Raw genomic sequence first — 16,571 nt, forward strand, 5'->3', positions numbered from 1 at the left:
ATCCCTCTAGTCCATTGCTGTCTCAAGTCAGGATGATAGTCCCCTCCCCCTGTCTGATCTGCCTAACAATTTGTATCAAACTCCCAATATCTTATCCCCCTAGTAGCCTTGCAGGATCCAATACCCACACACCTTTAGGAATTGGTCATGAGTCCCTAATATAAAGGCCGCTGTTTCTGACATTCTATAGGTATTTTGAATCTTCTCCATTACCTCCCCCCAAGTGGGCATCCCCGTCTTCCAATACCTTGCTACACATATTCTAGTGGCTGTGCATAGATAAAAGTGTTAGTTGCTGCATTTAGTGGTTTAATATGTTCATTTAATAGCGCTTGGGAGGCCGTCAGGGTGAAGCTTTCCGATAACACTGTGTTTAACAAGTCATTTAATCTGATCCCTATCCTCTGTATCTGGGGGCAATCCCACCACATATGAATATACGTCCCCACCTCTTGACAGCCCCTGTAGCAGTTTTTACTGCCATGTTGGGTATAGTGTGATGTGATTATAGGGGTGAGGTACCACCGGAAGGCAGTCTTAAAGCAATTCTCTTTAAAATCCGCACTAATTAAGCCTTTGCTAGCTGAGTGTAAAATCATGTCCCATTCATCCTTCGAATAGACCTTATGTATATCCGATTCCCATTTATCCATAAGAGGTGTTTTAAGGGTGTTCTTGGCCCTCTGTAGTGTCAAGTAAATACGTGAGATCAGCTTTTTGTGTCTTAGGATCGTATTGCAGCATTGTTCTAGTGTTGTCAGGCCTTGTTTAGGGCAGTCTGATGAGTATTTTGCTATAGTCGAAGCTATTTGTAAATATAAAAACCATTGTAATTTGTCTGATTGTATTTTGTCTTGTATTTGGTTAAATGTAGCTATCTTTCCCTTACAAAATAAGTCTGCTTCCCTATATAATCCCTTGTTTTCCCATTTCCCAATTTGAGCATGAAAGTCTGGATCTAAAAGGGTTTTAATTGGTCTTGCCCCTGAGTTCAATGGAATTAGTTGTAAAGATTTAGTTAAAGTGAACCAGCCCTGCATCATATCAGCAGTAATCGTTGAGGTATAAGCTTCCTGTCTGTGGTGACCTCGTCTGCCCCATAATATTTCGTCTGGGTGTTTGCATCCTGCCAATGCCGTTTCTATTTTCAGCCAAACTATCTCTTCTGGGTTTTTGCTCATTAATGTAGTTTGTGCCAATCTCGCTGCCTGACAGTAATGAATCAGGTTTGGCACTCCCACCCCCCCTAATTGTCTGTGTTGCAGTAAAACTCTGGAAGCTATTCTAGCTGTCTTATTCCCTCTCAAAAAACCCACCAGGTCTGATTGTAATTTATTAAGGTCTACCAGGGGAATCTTAGTTGGCAGGGCCCGGAAAAGATATAGTAATTTTGGCAAAATATTCATTTTAATAGCCGACAAGCGACCGTACCAGGAAAATCCCCCAAACTCCCATTTCCTGATATCTCTCCTAATTGCTTTAAACAAAGGAATATAATTTAGCTGATACAGCTTCCTGATGTCATCCGAAAATTTTATCCCCAAATACTTGATTGCTTCCTTCGCCCATGAGAATTCGAAATTAGTCTCGATAAGCTTTTTGGTATGATTTGGTAGGGCAATAGGGAGAGCCTCACATTTTTCTAAATTAACCTTATAACCCGAAATACTGGAATAGTTATGTAAAACCTGATATAAATTTGGAAGAGATATTAATGGCTTAGTCAGCGTGAGAAGGACATCATCCGCAAATAAGGACACCTTAAATTCATCTCTTGTCAGTGATAGCCCATGAATATCTGGGGATAACCAAATTGTTGCCGCCAACGGCTCAATGCAAAGTGCAAACAACAGTGGCGACAGGGGGCAGCCCTGTCTAGTTCCATTCAAAATATCAATTGGTGTCGATTGATAGCTTGCTGCTCTAATAATGGCCGTAGGATGCGAGTAAATGCCCTTGATGGCTTGTACAAATGGTCCTTGAAACCCCATCTTAGCTAGCACAGCCTTCAAGAACTCCCAGTCTATTCTGTCAAACGCCCTCTCTGCATCCAGGGAGAGGACCAGAGAAGGCGTTTTGGTTTTACTGAGATACTCGACCAGGGAGATTGTACGCCTTGTGTTATCTGGGGCTTCTCTGTCAAAGATAAAACCAATTTGGTCTGGGTGGACCAATGTTGGCAAGTGTTGTTTAAGTCTATTTGCTAGAATCTTAGTGAGAATCTTAATGTCCTGATTGATCAGAGAAATAGGCCTATAGCTCTGACATAGTTTTGGGTTTCTGCCCTCTTTGGGGATTACAACAATTTTGGCTTGCAATATTTCTCGGGGAATTTCCTTTCCTTGCAAAACATCATTACAAAAATCTACCAAATGAGGGACCAGGGTCGACCTAAAAAGTTGATAATACTCTCCCGGGAATCCATCGGGGCCTGCCGCTTTTCCCGGTTTTAGCTCCTTTATGGCATTCAAGACCTCCATGGTCGTAACCCCAGCATTTAGTTCCTCCCTCGCATCCTCATCCAGAGACCTTAACTGGGCCTGATCTAGAAATTTGCCTAACAGCCTTTCGGTATGTTCATTGTGGAGTGTTTTACCCCCGTCATATAGATGTGCGTAGTATTGGGCGAAGGTGTCAGCAATCTCCTGTGGGTCTGAAGTAGTTGTCCCGTCTGTTTTCTGCAAGTATGGTATTGTGAAAGATCTAGTCTGTTCTCTAAGCTTATGTGCTAGGTATTTGTCTGGTTTGTTAGAATAGAGAAAGTATTGGGATTTCAGTTTATGTGCCGCCCTAAGAGATGCTTTGCTCATTATTGTAGCTAATTCTGTTCGTTTGGCTTGTAGTTGTGTGAGAGTATCCCTAGATAAGGTTCGCTGATGTAGCCTTGTGAGATTGTCTATCTGTTGTTGTTAGGAATCTGTTTGTAGTCTGGTAGCTTTAGTTAACTTTGCTTTCTCCTTAATGAGCAGTCCTCTAATATATGGTTTATGTGCTGCCCAGATGTTAAGAGGGTTAGTAGTTGTGCCCACATTCAATTCCCAGTATTCAAGCAGAACTTTCCTAAAAGAGTCTAGTATGTTCAGGCTCTTTAGCACATATGGGTCATAGTGCCAAGACCGCGCGGTGCTAGCGTGAAATGTCCCTCTGATATCTATCATGAGTCAGATCTAGAATGGTCAGACCAAGCGCAGGAATGTATCGAAGAAGAAATCAGGTCTGGAATCATTATTTGACTCAGATAAATGTAGTCCAATTTCGAATACATTTTGTGTGCGGGTGAATAGTATGTATAGTCAGTTGTTTTGTCGTACAGAGTGTCCCAAGAATCTAAAACATTATGAGATAAAAACATCTCTTTTATCTTTTTTACTACTGAATTGTGTCTCAATTTTTTCTGCGTCAACCTACCCGCACTCATGTGCGGATACATCGACACATTAAAGTCGCCTCCCAGGAGAATCCTAGATTGCGACCACTGGGTCAACAAGTGAGATATGTGCGAAAAGAAAGCTATGTGTTTCTCATTGGGGGCATAAACATTGCAAAGAAGCATTTGTTTATCATTTAGTCTACCTCCTACTATCAAGAACCTGCCCTCTGGGTCAACTATCGTTTCCTCCACCACAAACCCCAGTGATTGGTGTATTAAAATCGTGACTCCCCTCTTCTTTTTGTCTGTCGTAGAGTGGAAATGTTGGGTAAAATGTCTCGTCCAGTATTTTGGGATTACGTCAGTTGTAAAATGTGTCTCTTGAAGGAATATGATATTCGCCTTCAATCTGGAATATTGGGTTAGTGCTGTCCTACGTTTCTGATCAGTATTGAGACCCCTAACATTATGCGATATCAATCTTATACTATTGGCCATTACTTATACATCATTGTGCGGGGACCCCCCCTGAAGTCTTACCCTCTCCTTGAATATTGCAGGTACATCAGGATGCTGCAGAATAACGTCTTCATTTAAAGTTGGATCAATCAGGCAGGTCAAACATGTTAACAAAACAAAAATACAAACATTGTCAAATGACAACAACTGTTTCAACCGTATATCAAAACTGTATTGAACGGGAACTGCTAACAGGTCTAATTCCCGTTGGATTGTGTACATATTATAAACAAGAAATGAGAAAAAACATTTTGTGCTACTACTACTAGTAGTTAAATTATTTGTAAACTATTAACTGGCTATAGCTATCTCATGATTCCTTAGGAATCTTCTTCAACATATAACCTTTACTCTTGACCTAAACTTAGTGCAAACCTTTTAGACAATAGTAGCTTCCCATTTACCCTAAAAAACAATTCGCAGCTACCATTATCTTACTTACTATACCAGCCCCACATGGGGACTCGATGTATGGCCATAATAAGTCCATCAAAAGCACCTCATTGATGCAAAATGACCAAGTCAGACACTTCGTAAGTTAATAAAAAGTACTTCAGGACTTTACTTTGTCACTCTGGTCCTTTTTGGTTGTGAAAGTTGAGCTGCTCCAGGCTGTGGAAGATTTGCGTCTTTGGATGACAATTCTTGTGGTATTTCCAGTGGTTCTAGATGGAGTTTACGGCATACCTCCGGTATATCTGTTGTTTCCTTGAGGTTGAAGAACTTGCCTTCATGCTGTATGTTCAGGCTAAATGGAAACCCCCATCTGTAGGCAATTTGGTGCTTCCTTAGTAGTAAAGTTAGGGGCTTTAGGTAGCTCCTTCTCTGAAGCGTGCGAACACATAGATCTTGGTAGAATTGTATTACCGTCCCTTGAAACTTGAAAGTGGGGTGTTTTCGAGCTGCTGAGAGAATTGCCTCCTTTTCTGGGAATCTGAGTAGCTTGACAATTACATCTCTTGGAGGCGCATCCTCCTTTGGTTTCGCCCTTAATGCTCTATGCGCTCTTTCCATTTGAAATTTTCCTTCATCTATTTCTCCTGTGATAGCCTGAAACAGTTGAAATAGATAGATATGTAGCTTGTCTGTAGACACAGATTCCGGTACCCCCTTTAGGCGCAGATTACATCTGCGACTCCTGTTTTCCAAATCCTCCAATTTGTCTTGAATGTCCCCTACCACCTGCTGCTGAGAGGAGAATTGTTGTGTCAGATTGGAGAAATCTTCTGAGGTAGAGGTTTCAAATTCCTCTAAGGAGGCCACTCTAGTACCAAACGCTAAGATATCCTGTTTTATGTCAGCTAGACTATTAGTCACTGTATTCTGGAATGAATCGAATTTCTCCCATAGCTTATAAATTTTTTTGTTAATGTCCTGTTTAGACACTAGAGACTTGAGATCAGCTTTTGTTGCTGGTATAGAATCTTCTTCATTCAACTGTGAGTCTGTGTCAGAATCTACTTCTTCTTCTGTGATAGTATTCTGAGTCTCTGTCGTTTTCTCACCCCTAGTAGGTTTGAAAAACAATGTGGCTACAGGCGTCTTAGGCCCCTGCAGAAGCTTGGTTTGTTTTCTAGCTGACATGATTAGTAGAAAAAGGAAAGAGTTCCTCAGGTGTATGAGCACCAGCAGGTTTCAGTGCAGCTGTGAAGATTTCTATGTATGTGGCAAACAGAGATTTGCTTTTTGCTCGCCAGATTCATGCATATATAGTTAACTTGAGGCTTCACCCTGCTATCGCTGACTAGTTTCTGTGTAGCTGAATTGTCATCTCATATATTTATCTGTAGTTGCTTGTGGCATTTAGGTCTGGCTATATAATCATCATTTAAGCCCCCATAAAGTTGCTTTTAGTAGAAACGTTCTCTGCTGTGTCCATGTGGCTCTTATAAAATTCCATGCAATAGGAAAGCTGCACAGCCTTTCATTAAGCAAGTCTCATTTTGATTCCTATGTGTTATGTGGCGACCCTTATTTTATATAGAAATCTCAACAGTTCATTTATATCCAGCTCAGTGAGCTTTTTACATACCCCGTAGTCGTTTATTGCCAGGGACTTGCAGCTCCGTGATGAAGCAGGCCTCTCCTTCCCTCCACAGCGCTACTCTCAAGCACCTGGATCTCCCCAGCTGCTTTATATGTCTAGGTGCCTGTACTGATGTACCTTGCCCTCCGGAGCTTTAAATTGTATGCGGGGACTCAGGTTGTTGGTGTTGTCGACTGCACAGCCTTCCCGATTCAAGTGCGCCACATTTTCAAGATGGCGGGCGGCTCCTCCATGTATCTGTCGGGTCTGTGGCTATTTTGCTTCCGCCGAGCCCGCTGACACTCTGTGAATGCCTTCTCAGGGGCACTTTACATGTTCAGACCTGCCACTGTCGAAATTAAGTGGCCATGTGCCCCAAAAGCCAGTTTTCTCTGCAGTGTAGCACGGAGCTATGGAGTTACACTTCCATCCACGTTCAGCTCCAGGCTCCGCCCCATGAATATATATTTAAAGGGACAGTCAACCCAAAATTTATCCTAAGTCATTCCTATAAAGTAATAAATGCTTATTATTGCTAACTATAGCCCAATTTTGTAACATATCTAGTTTACAAGTAATAGTACTTACTTTTTGCACCTCTGTGTGTTTAAAATGTCTGCCAGCCCCTCCCCTATTTTGTCATCAGCATCGTCATCATGTGGGTGTGTTCACAGATACTTTGCGATCGTACACGTTCCTGTGGTTTTTGCGCATGCGCCATTGTTACTTTTTTTTTTAGGTATTTAAAGGGACACTCAGGTTAAATTACATTTTCCTGATTCAGATACAGCATGTAATTTTAAACAACTTTCCAATTTACTTCCATTAAAAAAATGTGTACAGTCTTTTATATTTACAATTTTTGAGTCACCAGATCCTACTGAGCATGTGCAAGAATTCACAGACTATACGTATATGCATTTGTGATTGGCTGATTGCTATCACATGGTACAAGGGGAGTGGAAATATACATAACTTTGAAATTTGTTATAAAAAAATCTACTACTCCTTTGAAGTTCAGACTAAGTGCTATTGCATTGTCTTGTTATCATGCATTTGTTGATTATTCAAATCTAATGTGTTGACGGGTCCTTTAAGTAGAAGTTGCTACTATCAGAGCCGCATATGACTACAGTGCATAGGTTTATTGTTTGCCCAGCAGAGGTCTCTGTGTCTTCTCATAGAGCAGCTGCCTGACTGTCCTCCCTCCCCTTCTCTCTGCTGCCTTGTTCCCGGTATAACATTGTGTAACTTATACTCACTGTGTCTGATCCAGAGTTCAGATGATGGAAAGTGAGCTCGCCAAAAACAAATCCAGAGATAAGTGCTGTGGTGCTTTCTCCCTCCATACTGCACTCGAACTATCACCGCCTGCACACTACACAATGTTATACCGGGAACAACATACAGCTAAAAGAGACACAAAGTAGTCCCAACAACCACAGCTGACACTGTCACATGCACTGAACAGTATACATACAACATGCAGCCCTATTCTCAACAATAACGCACAATACAGCAGAGAGGGAACCACAGGCCAAGCAATGCAGGAAGCAGGCAATGTTATTATCTTTACACTCGTACACAAGGCAGCAGAGAGAAGGGGAGGGAGGACAGTCAGGCAGCTGCTCTATGAGAAGACACACAGAGACCTCTGCTGGGCAAACAATACACCTATGCACTGTAGTCATATGCAGCTCTGATAGTAGCAACTTCTACTGAAATACCTAAAAAAAGTAACATTGACGCATGCGCATAAAACACAGGAACGTGTACGATCGAAAAGTAACTGCGATCACACCCACGATGACGATGCTGATGACGAAAAAGGGGAGGGAGCAGGCAGACATTTTAAACACGCAGAGGCGCAAAAAGTACTATTACTTGTAAACGAGATATGTTACAAAATTGGGCGAGTTAGCAATAATAAGCGTTTGCTACTTTATAGGAAGGACTTAGAATACATTTTGGGTTGATTGTCCCTTTAAATTTAACAAATAGCTCAGTAGAGCTCACCGAGGCTCCAGGATGTGGGGCATTAACCCCTTGGCTGCCCTGAGAAGTATGTTATCCAGACACTCTCTGTAAAGGATTAGTAATATGCTCAACACATGAATCACACTGCTGAGAGGGGTATGCATATTTAAGTGGGGATTACATGATCAGCAGATATGACCTCAATCCAAGTTGATGGTACAGACACCTAAACTAAACTAGATCTCTCCATAATAAATCAAATATAAGGGGAAAGGTAGTTTGGCACAATATACACAACAGAGAATGAAAACTATTGTTGAGTGATAAAACCAACTACTCCATGTTGGAAGTAAAATATAACTGAAGAATCCTTGTAAATAGGGTGGACAAAAGCTCTGCAACGTAGGGGTGTTTTGCATCCTCCTACTAGACCGGAAGTATATCAAACATGCAATGATTCATTGGCTCTCACCATCATTTTAAAGAATAAAAATGTGTGCCATCATGTTGAAAACTAGGTGTGACAGATAAAGGCTGTGTTAAAATAACTATTTCACATGGCTTTAAAGGGACAGTCTAGGCAAAAAAAAAACTTTCATGATTCAGATAGAGCATGTCATTTTAAACAACTTCCCAATTTACTTGTATCACCAATTTTGCTTTGTTCTCTTGGTATTCTTAGTTGAAAGCTTAACCTAGGAGGTTCATATGCTAATTTCTTAGACCTTGAAGGCCACCTTTTTTCAGAATGCATTTTAACAATTTTTCACCACTAGATGGTGTAAGTTCATGTATTTAATATAGATAACACTGTGCTTGTGCAGTTATCTGGGAGCAGGCACTGATTGGCTAAACTGCAAGTCTGTCAAAAGAACTGAAATAAGGGGGCAGTTTGCAGAGGCTTAGATACAAGGTAATCACAGAGGTTAAAAGTATATTAATATAACTGTGTTGGTTATGCAAAACTGGGGAATGGGTAATAAAGGGATTATCTATCTTTTAAAACAATACAAATTCTGGTTTAGACTGTCCCTTTAAAGTTTCTATATTCCACATAGACATTGTTTGCATATTTTATCTATCCCTGGCTATCCACAGTAGCAGAGCTCAGAGAAACCTATGTTTGAACATGGTAACACCTATCACTTTATAGAAACTCCAGGGAATTGAAAAGCCCACAAATTTCAGAGTTACACTGCAGAAAAAGAGGACAAAGTAAATAAAATGTATTGCAAAGTTACTTGAATACAGCTAATTAAATATATGACATATTCTAATCTCAATGCTTTTACCGTTCCTTAAAGATATTATTTGCCTTTTTCAGAACTTTAACATTTTTACTCATTTAAATTATTTTTTCTAATAAGAAATCAGATGTGTTTTCAAAGTAAAACATTTCTCACGTTCAGACCATGAAAATGGTTTCTCTCCTGTATGATTTTTCTGATGAGTAATAAGATATGATTTCCGAGTAAAATATTTCCCACAGTCAGAACATGAAAATTCTTTCTCTCCCGTATGAATTTTCTGATGATTAATAAGAGTTGATTTCCGAGTAAAACATTTTCCACATTCAGCACATGAAAATTCTTTCTCTCCTGTATGAGTTTTTTGATGAGTAATAAGAGTTGATTTCTTGGTAAAACATTTCTCACATTCTGGACAAGAAAATACTTTTTCTCCTGTATGAATTTTCTGATGAGTAATAAGAGCAGATTTCTGAGTATAAGATTTCTCACATTCAGAACATGAAAATGCTTTTTCTCGTGTATGAATTTTCTGATGCGTAATCAGTTGTGATTTCAAAGTAAAACATTTCCCACATTCAGAGCATGAAAATGCTTTCTCTCCTGTATGAACTGTCTGATGAGATATAAGTTGTGATTTCCAGGTAAAACTTTTTCCACATACAGAACATGAAAATTCCTTTTCTCCTGTATGTATTTTCAAATGCGCAATAAGAACTGATTTCTGAGTAAAACATTTCCCACATTCAGAACACGAAAATGCCTTTTCTCCCGAATGAATTTTCAGATGCATAATAAGAACTGATTTCTGAGTAAAACATTTGCCACATACAGAACATGAAAATGCTTTCTCTCCTGTATGGATTTTCAAATGGTCAATAAGATTTGATTTCTTGGTAAAACATTTCCCACAATGAGAGCATGAAAATGCTTTCTCTCCTGTATGAATTTTCAGGTGAGAAATAAGTTGCGATTTCCAGGTAAAACATTTCCCACATTCCGTACATAAAAATCCTTTCTCTCCTGTATGAGTTTTCTGATGAGTAATAAGTTGTGATTTCCAAGTAAAACATTTTCCACATTCAGAACATACAAATGCCTTTTCTCCTGTATGGGTTTTCTGATGTGTAATAAGAGCTGATTTCTGAGTAAAACATTTCTGACATACAGAACATACATTTCCAACATGGCTTCTTTGATTTTGGAAAAGATTGAAAGAAGCATCTGAAGTCTGACCATGACTAGGGTTATTGCAGTTTGTGAAGCTACCTATGGAAAAGAAAAAAAACAATGGGAGTAATGTTATGTGACATAATTATTTTAGTTTAAGAATATTTTATCTGTTGGAATAAATGTCTAGTACAAGAGCAGAGGACTGGCCATGACTCCTACACCTTTCCTGGCCTCCATGCTAAGGCTTAAGTACAGTTTACTGGACATTAGGGACTAAATTATAGAATTACAGATGTTCTCCTTGACTTAAAAGTAAACTCCTTATTAGTTTATATATAAATGACTATCCTTTAGGGATGAAAATGTTGTTCAAATAAAAAAAAAACTTAGAAACTGGTAATTCTGGAGTGGCCACATGATGACTTAATTTAAGCAACAATACTCAGTGGTACTATATGTTGAATAGCACTATTGTTTGTTTAAAATAAATATATTTCCCTTCTTAAATTATTATTATACTTATGAATATATGATTTATTTTGGGGGTGGGAGGGTGCTTTGTTTAGTGTCTGTTCTAAAAAATAGTCACAATTCTTTAAGTACAAACGAGAGTACACTTTGACAGAGCTCCTTATCAACCTCAAACTCTCTTAGGACAAAAAAAGTAAAACATTTAACTTTTATTGGTAAAGAAAAAAACTTTTAAAAAAATGGTTTAGAGTGATTAACAACATTTACCACAGTAAACAGCAGGTAAATGTAAATTGCAGTTAGAAGATAAATAGCACAGAGTTTAAATGAATGTTCGCACACAATGTATGTAGGTGTGCCTCTTGGTTCAGTGCAGGGGCCTGTTGTGTTCAATACAGTTTTCAGCAATACTTACACAATACTAATATTTGTGTTCACTTTTTTGGAAGGATAAACAAATTAATAATATTAAAAAATAGGGAAAGGTGCAAATGACTTATCTAAAATGAAAATGTGTTATTGATTAATCATATTTTACTACCAGGAATACAAGAAGAAATTAAAATGAGGAATTATTATTTCTGATGAATTTAAAAGTAAGCAAGCACTATACTACACTGCACCAGGAAAAGCCAGCAGGGTAGTAGTAGGTTGTACATGGAGCCTCCAGACATTTGACACAAGTGCATTCACCTGTGCCGCCACCCCTCAAACATGTGATACTTGTAAGCTCACCTGTGCCCTGTGTCCCCTGCACCTGTCAGACATGTTACAGTACATAATACACACTCATCTCCTTATCCTTAAACCCAATCTCTCTCAGTTTGTACAATAACCTTGTATGTGGAACTGAATCAAATGCTTAAAGGGACATGAATCCACATTTTTTCTTTCATGATTTAGAAAGTGCATGCAATTTTAAGCAGCTTTCCAATATACTTATATGATCTAATTTGCTTCATTCTATTGACGTCCTTTGTTTAAAAGCATACCTAAATAGGCTCATTAGCTGCTGATTGGTGGCTGCACATAGATTGGCTCAGACATGTGAATTTCTATTTTTTCAACAAAAAGATTCCTAAAGAATGAAGCAAATTAGATAATAGAAGTAAATTGGAATGGTGTTTAAAACTGTATTCTCTATATGAGTCATGAAAAAAAAAGTTGTGTTTCATGTCCCTTTAAGCAAAATCGAAATATATCACATCCTAATCTATACTTTTGCTAACTTTCTCATTAAATAAAAACAAAAGTTATGCTTACTTGATAAATTAATTTCTTTCATGATGGTAAGAGTCCAAAATCCAATATGTGTGGGAATATTAACCTCCTAACCACTAGGAGGAGGCAAAATACTAACCAGAACAGCAGAGCTTTAAATCCCTCGCATTTCCCATGATCCTCAGTCATACATATAGCCAAGTAGGTGAGAAAAAAAAAGAAAAGCAGGAAAGATAAAGCAGGGCAAAGAAGGCAAAAATAAGTACTGCTGCCACCAAAACATAAAACAAGGGTGGGACTCTTGGACTCTCATCATCATGAAAAAAAATAATTTATCAGGTAAGCATACATTTTGTTTTCTTTCATCAGATGGTGAGAGTCCACAAATCATTACGTGTGTGAATCAATATCCAAGCCGTGGAATCCACAAGTCCACCGTAAATAGGACACGACAAACCATGAACGCAGGACGAAACTATTCAGGTACTACGGCCCGCAGAACTTTCCTGCAGATGGCAGCCTCAGAAGAGGCATACACATCAAAGTGATAAAACTTAGAAAAAGTGTGCAAAAACGACCAAGTAACTGCCTTACAAATCTGATCCATAGAAGCTTAATTACCAAAGACCCAACAAGTAGCAGCTGTTCTAGTAGAATGAACATTGAACATTAATGCGCTCAGCTGAGTTTTCCAGCAACCAAATAAGCTTTGTGAATTAAAGATTTAAGCCAAACTTTCAAAGACACAGCCGTAGCTTTCTGACCTTTGCAAGGCCCAGAAAAATGAACAAAAAGAGAAGAAAGTCTGTAATCTTTTATGGGTTCCTGTGTCACTGTAAAACCCACAGCCCTGAACACTTACAGACAGTTGTACAGACTCCAGCAACTCAGGTAGTAAACCCCTGACCAGACCGGGTACAAAGCCCATAGGGAAAATTACAAAACAAAATGATCACACACAGTCTGGCACTCTCTTGCAAGCAAAATAATGCAATATTAATCCAGCCTTATTAAAATAGGGCCTTTATTAATTAACACAGAGACCATAGGCATACAAACAACACTTCGGGCCTGCTGAGGGGCCTAAAGCAGGCCCAAAACGTTGTTTGTATGCCTATGAAACCTGTGTAAATTAACCCCTTCACACCATTAAGATATTCCATGCTATTCTACCACTGGGCTTTAACGTCGTTAGGACATAATGGACCGTCATACCATATAAGGCATAATGCAGTTTCTCCCTTTGGTGAAATGAAGAAATGTCCTGGGGGGGGGGGCGTGCCTAGCAGCGTGGGCAGTCCCCCATGATCCAAACCCAGCCTAGAAATCATGTGATTACATTGACGATCTGGTGATTTCATTTTTACTCCTCGTGTTTACATCAGAACTGCGTTCCAATTTTAACAATAGTACTGGCATAAAGTGGTTAAGAAAGGTCCCATTTTAATAAAGCTGGATTGATATTGCATCATTTTGGCTTTAAGTAGGATGAGACAGTACTGCATCCCATGCCTTTGAAGACTTTTGGTTGTGTGCTATCTTCCACCTGTTTGATATTAATCTCTTGCAAGCACACAGTGAGATTAAAAACAAAATTGAAATCAAACAAACTGGGCTTAAAACTTTTAGCCAAATGCAACTAACTTCTCCATTTTTTAGATGTGTACCTTGTCCTAGTTTGAAAGTTCGGTCCATTTCCATGTTTTGCATTGGTCTAGGGAAATTACAAAGCCCTGTGTCACCCTTCTTGGTTCTCAGATTGTTTTTGTTTTTTTTAAAGCATGCATTGTGTGGCTGTAGGTTAGGGACCCAGCAGGGAAGAGACCTTGACGTGGTCCTGGGCTTAAACCATTAGGCCAAACACAACTAACTTCCATTTTTGCTTTTACTCTCAATGTGTGCTTGCAAGAGACTGCCAGACTGCCTGTGTGTTGTGTTGATATTTTATTGCTTCCACATAATATTTAGGAGGTCTTACAACATCCAAGTTGTGAAGAAGACGATCCTTAGAATTCTTAGAAGTTGGACTAAAAGAAGGAACCACAGTTTCCTGATGGATAGTATCTGTAAATACTACAATAGGAAGAAAAGAATAACTAGTGTGAAGAACAACCTTTTTCTAATGAAAAATTAGTAAAAGAGGTTTGCAAGACAAAGCTCAGAGACTCTTCTAGCTGAAGAAATAGGTAGAAGAAAAAGTACCTTCCAGGCGGCACAAGTACAGATTGCCAAACCAAATCTTGCAAAGCCATGTTGGAGCAATCATAATTGCTGACGTTTGTTCTTGCTTGATTCTGGCTATCACCCTTGCGAGCATTACAAACGGAGGAAACATGTAAATCAGGTTGAACAACCAAGGTACTACTAGGGCGTCTATCAGACTTTCCTGACAGTCCCGAGACCTGGCACAATACAGAGGCAGTTTGTGATTCAAATAGGAGGCCATGAGATTCAGAGACCATTCCCCTGCCTCCCAATTGTCCACCCCTGGAATATGGATGGCAGAAATCTTGCAATGATACTGTTCTGCCTAACTGATGATGCAGGAAACTTCCCTCAACCCTAAGGAACTGAAATTGTCTCCCTGATGATTGACATAAGCCACTGTCGTAAAATTGTCTGACTGGAATCTTAGAAAATATTTGTGTCTAAGCTCAGGCCAATGCTGGAGAGCCCTGAAGATTGCATAGAGTTCCAGAACATGTATTGGTAACCTCGCCTCATGAGGAGACCAAACTCCCTGCTCTCTCAGAGACCCCAACAGACTGGCATCTGTGGAAATTACAACCCACAGTGGATGAAGAAAAGAGGTTCTCTGAACCAGGGACTGGTGAGTCTGCCACAATTTAAGGACTTCCTTGTCTTGTGATCTAACAATCCTCTGAGACAGATCCTCACTGTCACCATTCCATTCATGCAGCATCTGCAATTGGAAGGCCCAAGATGAAATCTGGCAAATGGAACTGCATCTGATGAAGCCACCACAAGACCCACAACTTCCATGCACTGAGCTACAGAAGGGAGAAGATTCAGCTGCAGAAGGGCACTGGCCTGTTGCAGCTTTAGTCTGCGTTTATCTGTCAGAGACAAGGACACTGTCAAGGAATTAATTATGAACCCTAGAAAAAACACACAAGTCTGGGGGTTAAAGAACTCTTTGGAAAATGTATTTTCCAACCATGACTCTAAAGCGACTGAAGAACCATATGAGTCTAAGACACAGCCAGATGAAAAGAATGAACCAAAATGTCACATCACAGAGCAGTGGAAGCAGCGACACAGGCTACACTGACTGCAGACCTAAACATAAAACCTGCAAGCTGAAAGGATCGCCTATGAAAAACTTCATGTTTACTATGTAAAGGATGCTTAAAAGAGGAACTATCATCCAAAGGAATAGTAGTACATCTAGCCAAAGTTGAAACAGCTGCGTCTCCCAAATCTCTGTTTTAACAGAAGGGAGAAGAAACACAGATTTAAATTTGGAAGATAGAACAAAAGGAATACCTGGCTTCTGCCATTCCTTATTTCAGAAACTGAATCAGGCACGGAAAAAGAGGAAGACTACTTTGAAGCTGCCTTAAAAATAGATAAAGCAAATTAATAGAATAAAAAAAAACAAAATGTATGCTTATCTGATAAATTTCTTTCTTTCCGGGCATGGAGAGTCCACAATTTCATTCCAATTACTAGTGGGATATTCAACTCCTGGCCAGCAGGAGGAGGCAAAGAGCAGCCCAGCAAAGCTGTTAAGTGTCACTTCCCTTACCCATAATCCCCAGTCATTCGGCCGAAGGAAAATGGAAAAAGAACATAACACAAGGGTATAGAGGTGCCTGAGGTTTGTACCAAAAAAAATTCTGTCTTAAATAAAAATAAGGGCGGGTCGTGGACTCTATGCCCGGAAAGAAATTTATCAGGTAAGCCTAAATTTTGTATTTTTTTCTATGGCATGGAGAGTCAACAATTTTATTCCAATTAGTAGTGGGAACCAATACCCAAGCTAGAGGACACAGAATGAAAGGGAGGGAGAACAAGACAGGCAGTCCTAAACAGAAGGCACCACCGCTTGAAGAACTTTTCTCCCAAAGGAAGCCTTAGCAGAAGCAAAAGTATAACATTTGTAGAATTTTAAAAAGTATGCAATGAGGACCAAGTGGCCACCTTGCAGATCTGCTCCACAGATGCTTCATTTTTGAAAGCCCAGGAAGAAGAGACAGCCCTAGTGAAATGAGCCGTAATTCTTCCAGGAGGCTGTTGTCCAGCTGTCTCATCTGCTAATCGGATAACACTTCTCAACCAGAGAGAAAGAGCAGTAGAAGTGGCCTTCTAACCCTTACGCTTACCAGCAAAAACGAACAGGGCAGTAGACTGGCTAAAATCTTTAGTTGCTTGTAAAAAAAAATGTTGAGCATGCACAACATCCAGGTTGTGGATCAGACATTCCATCTGAGAAGAAGGATTCTGACAAAAGGAAGGAACAACAATTTCCTGATTGATGTTGCGATCCGATACCACTTTAGGAAGAAAACCCAATTTGGTATGAAGGACCTCCTTATCCGCATGA

The 16,571-nt window shown here is 39.6% G+C and overlaps 1 protein-coding gene across 1 annotated transcript in view; it reads right to left on the minus strand.

The window, feature by feature from the left end:
- Positions 1-9,039: 9,039 nt before the first annotated feature.
- LOC128636449 (gastrula zinc finger protein XlCGF57.1-like) overlaps positions 9,040-16,571 on the minus strand; it is a 168,195-nt gene continuing 160,663 nt past the window's right edge. Inside the window, exons 7-8 of the mRNA XM_053689462.1 lie at positions 9,567-10,408; positions 9,040-9,087 (exon numbers count right to left, since the gene is read on the minus strand). Coding sequence (XP_053545437.1) covers positions 9,040-9,087; positions 9,567-10,408 — 890 coding nt within the window. The remainder of the gene's footprint in view (positions 9,088-9,566; positions 10,409-16,571) is intronic.

The sequence above is a fragment of the Bombina bombina genome, chromosome 7, assembly GCF_027579735.1.
Source record: "Bombina bombina isolate aBomBom1 chromosome 7, aBomBom1.pri, whole genome shotgun sequence".
Classification (NCBI taxonomy): Eukaryota; Metazoa; Chordata; class Amphibia; order Anura; family Bombinatoridae; genus Bombina; species Bombina bombina.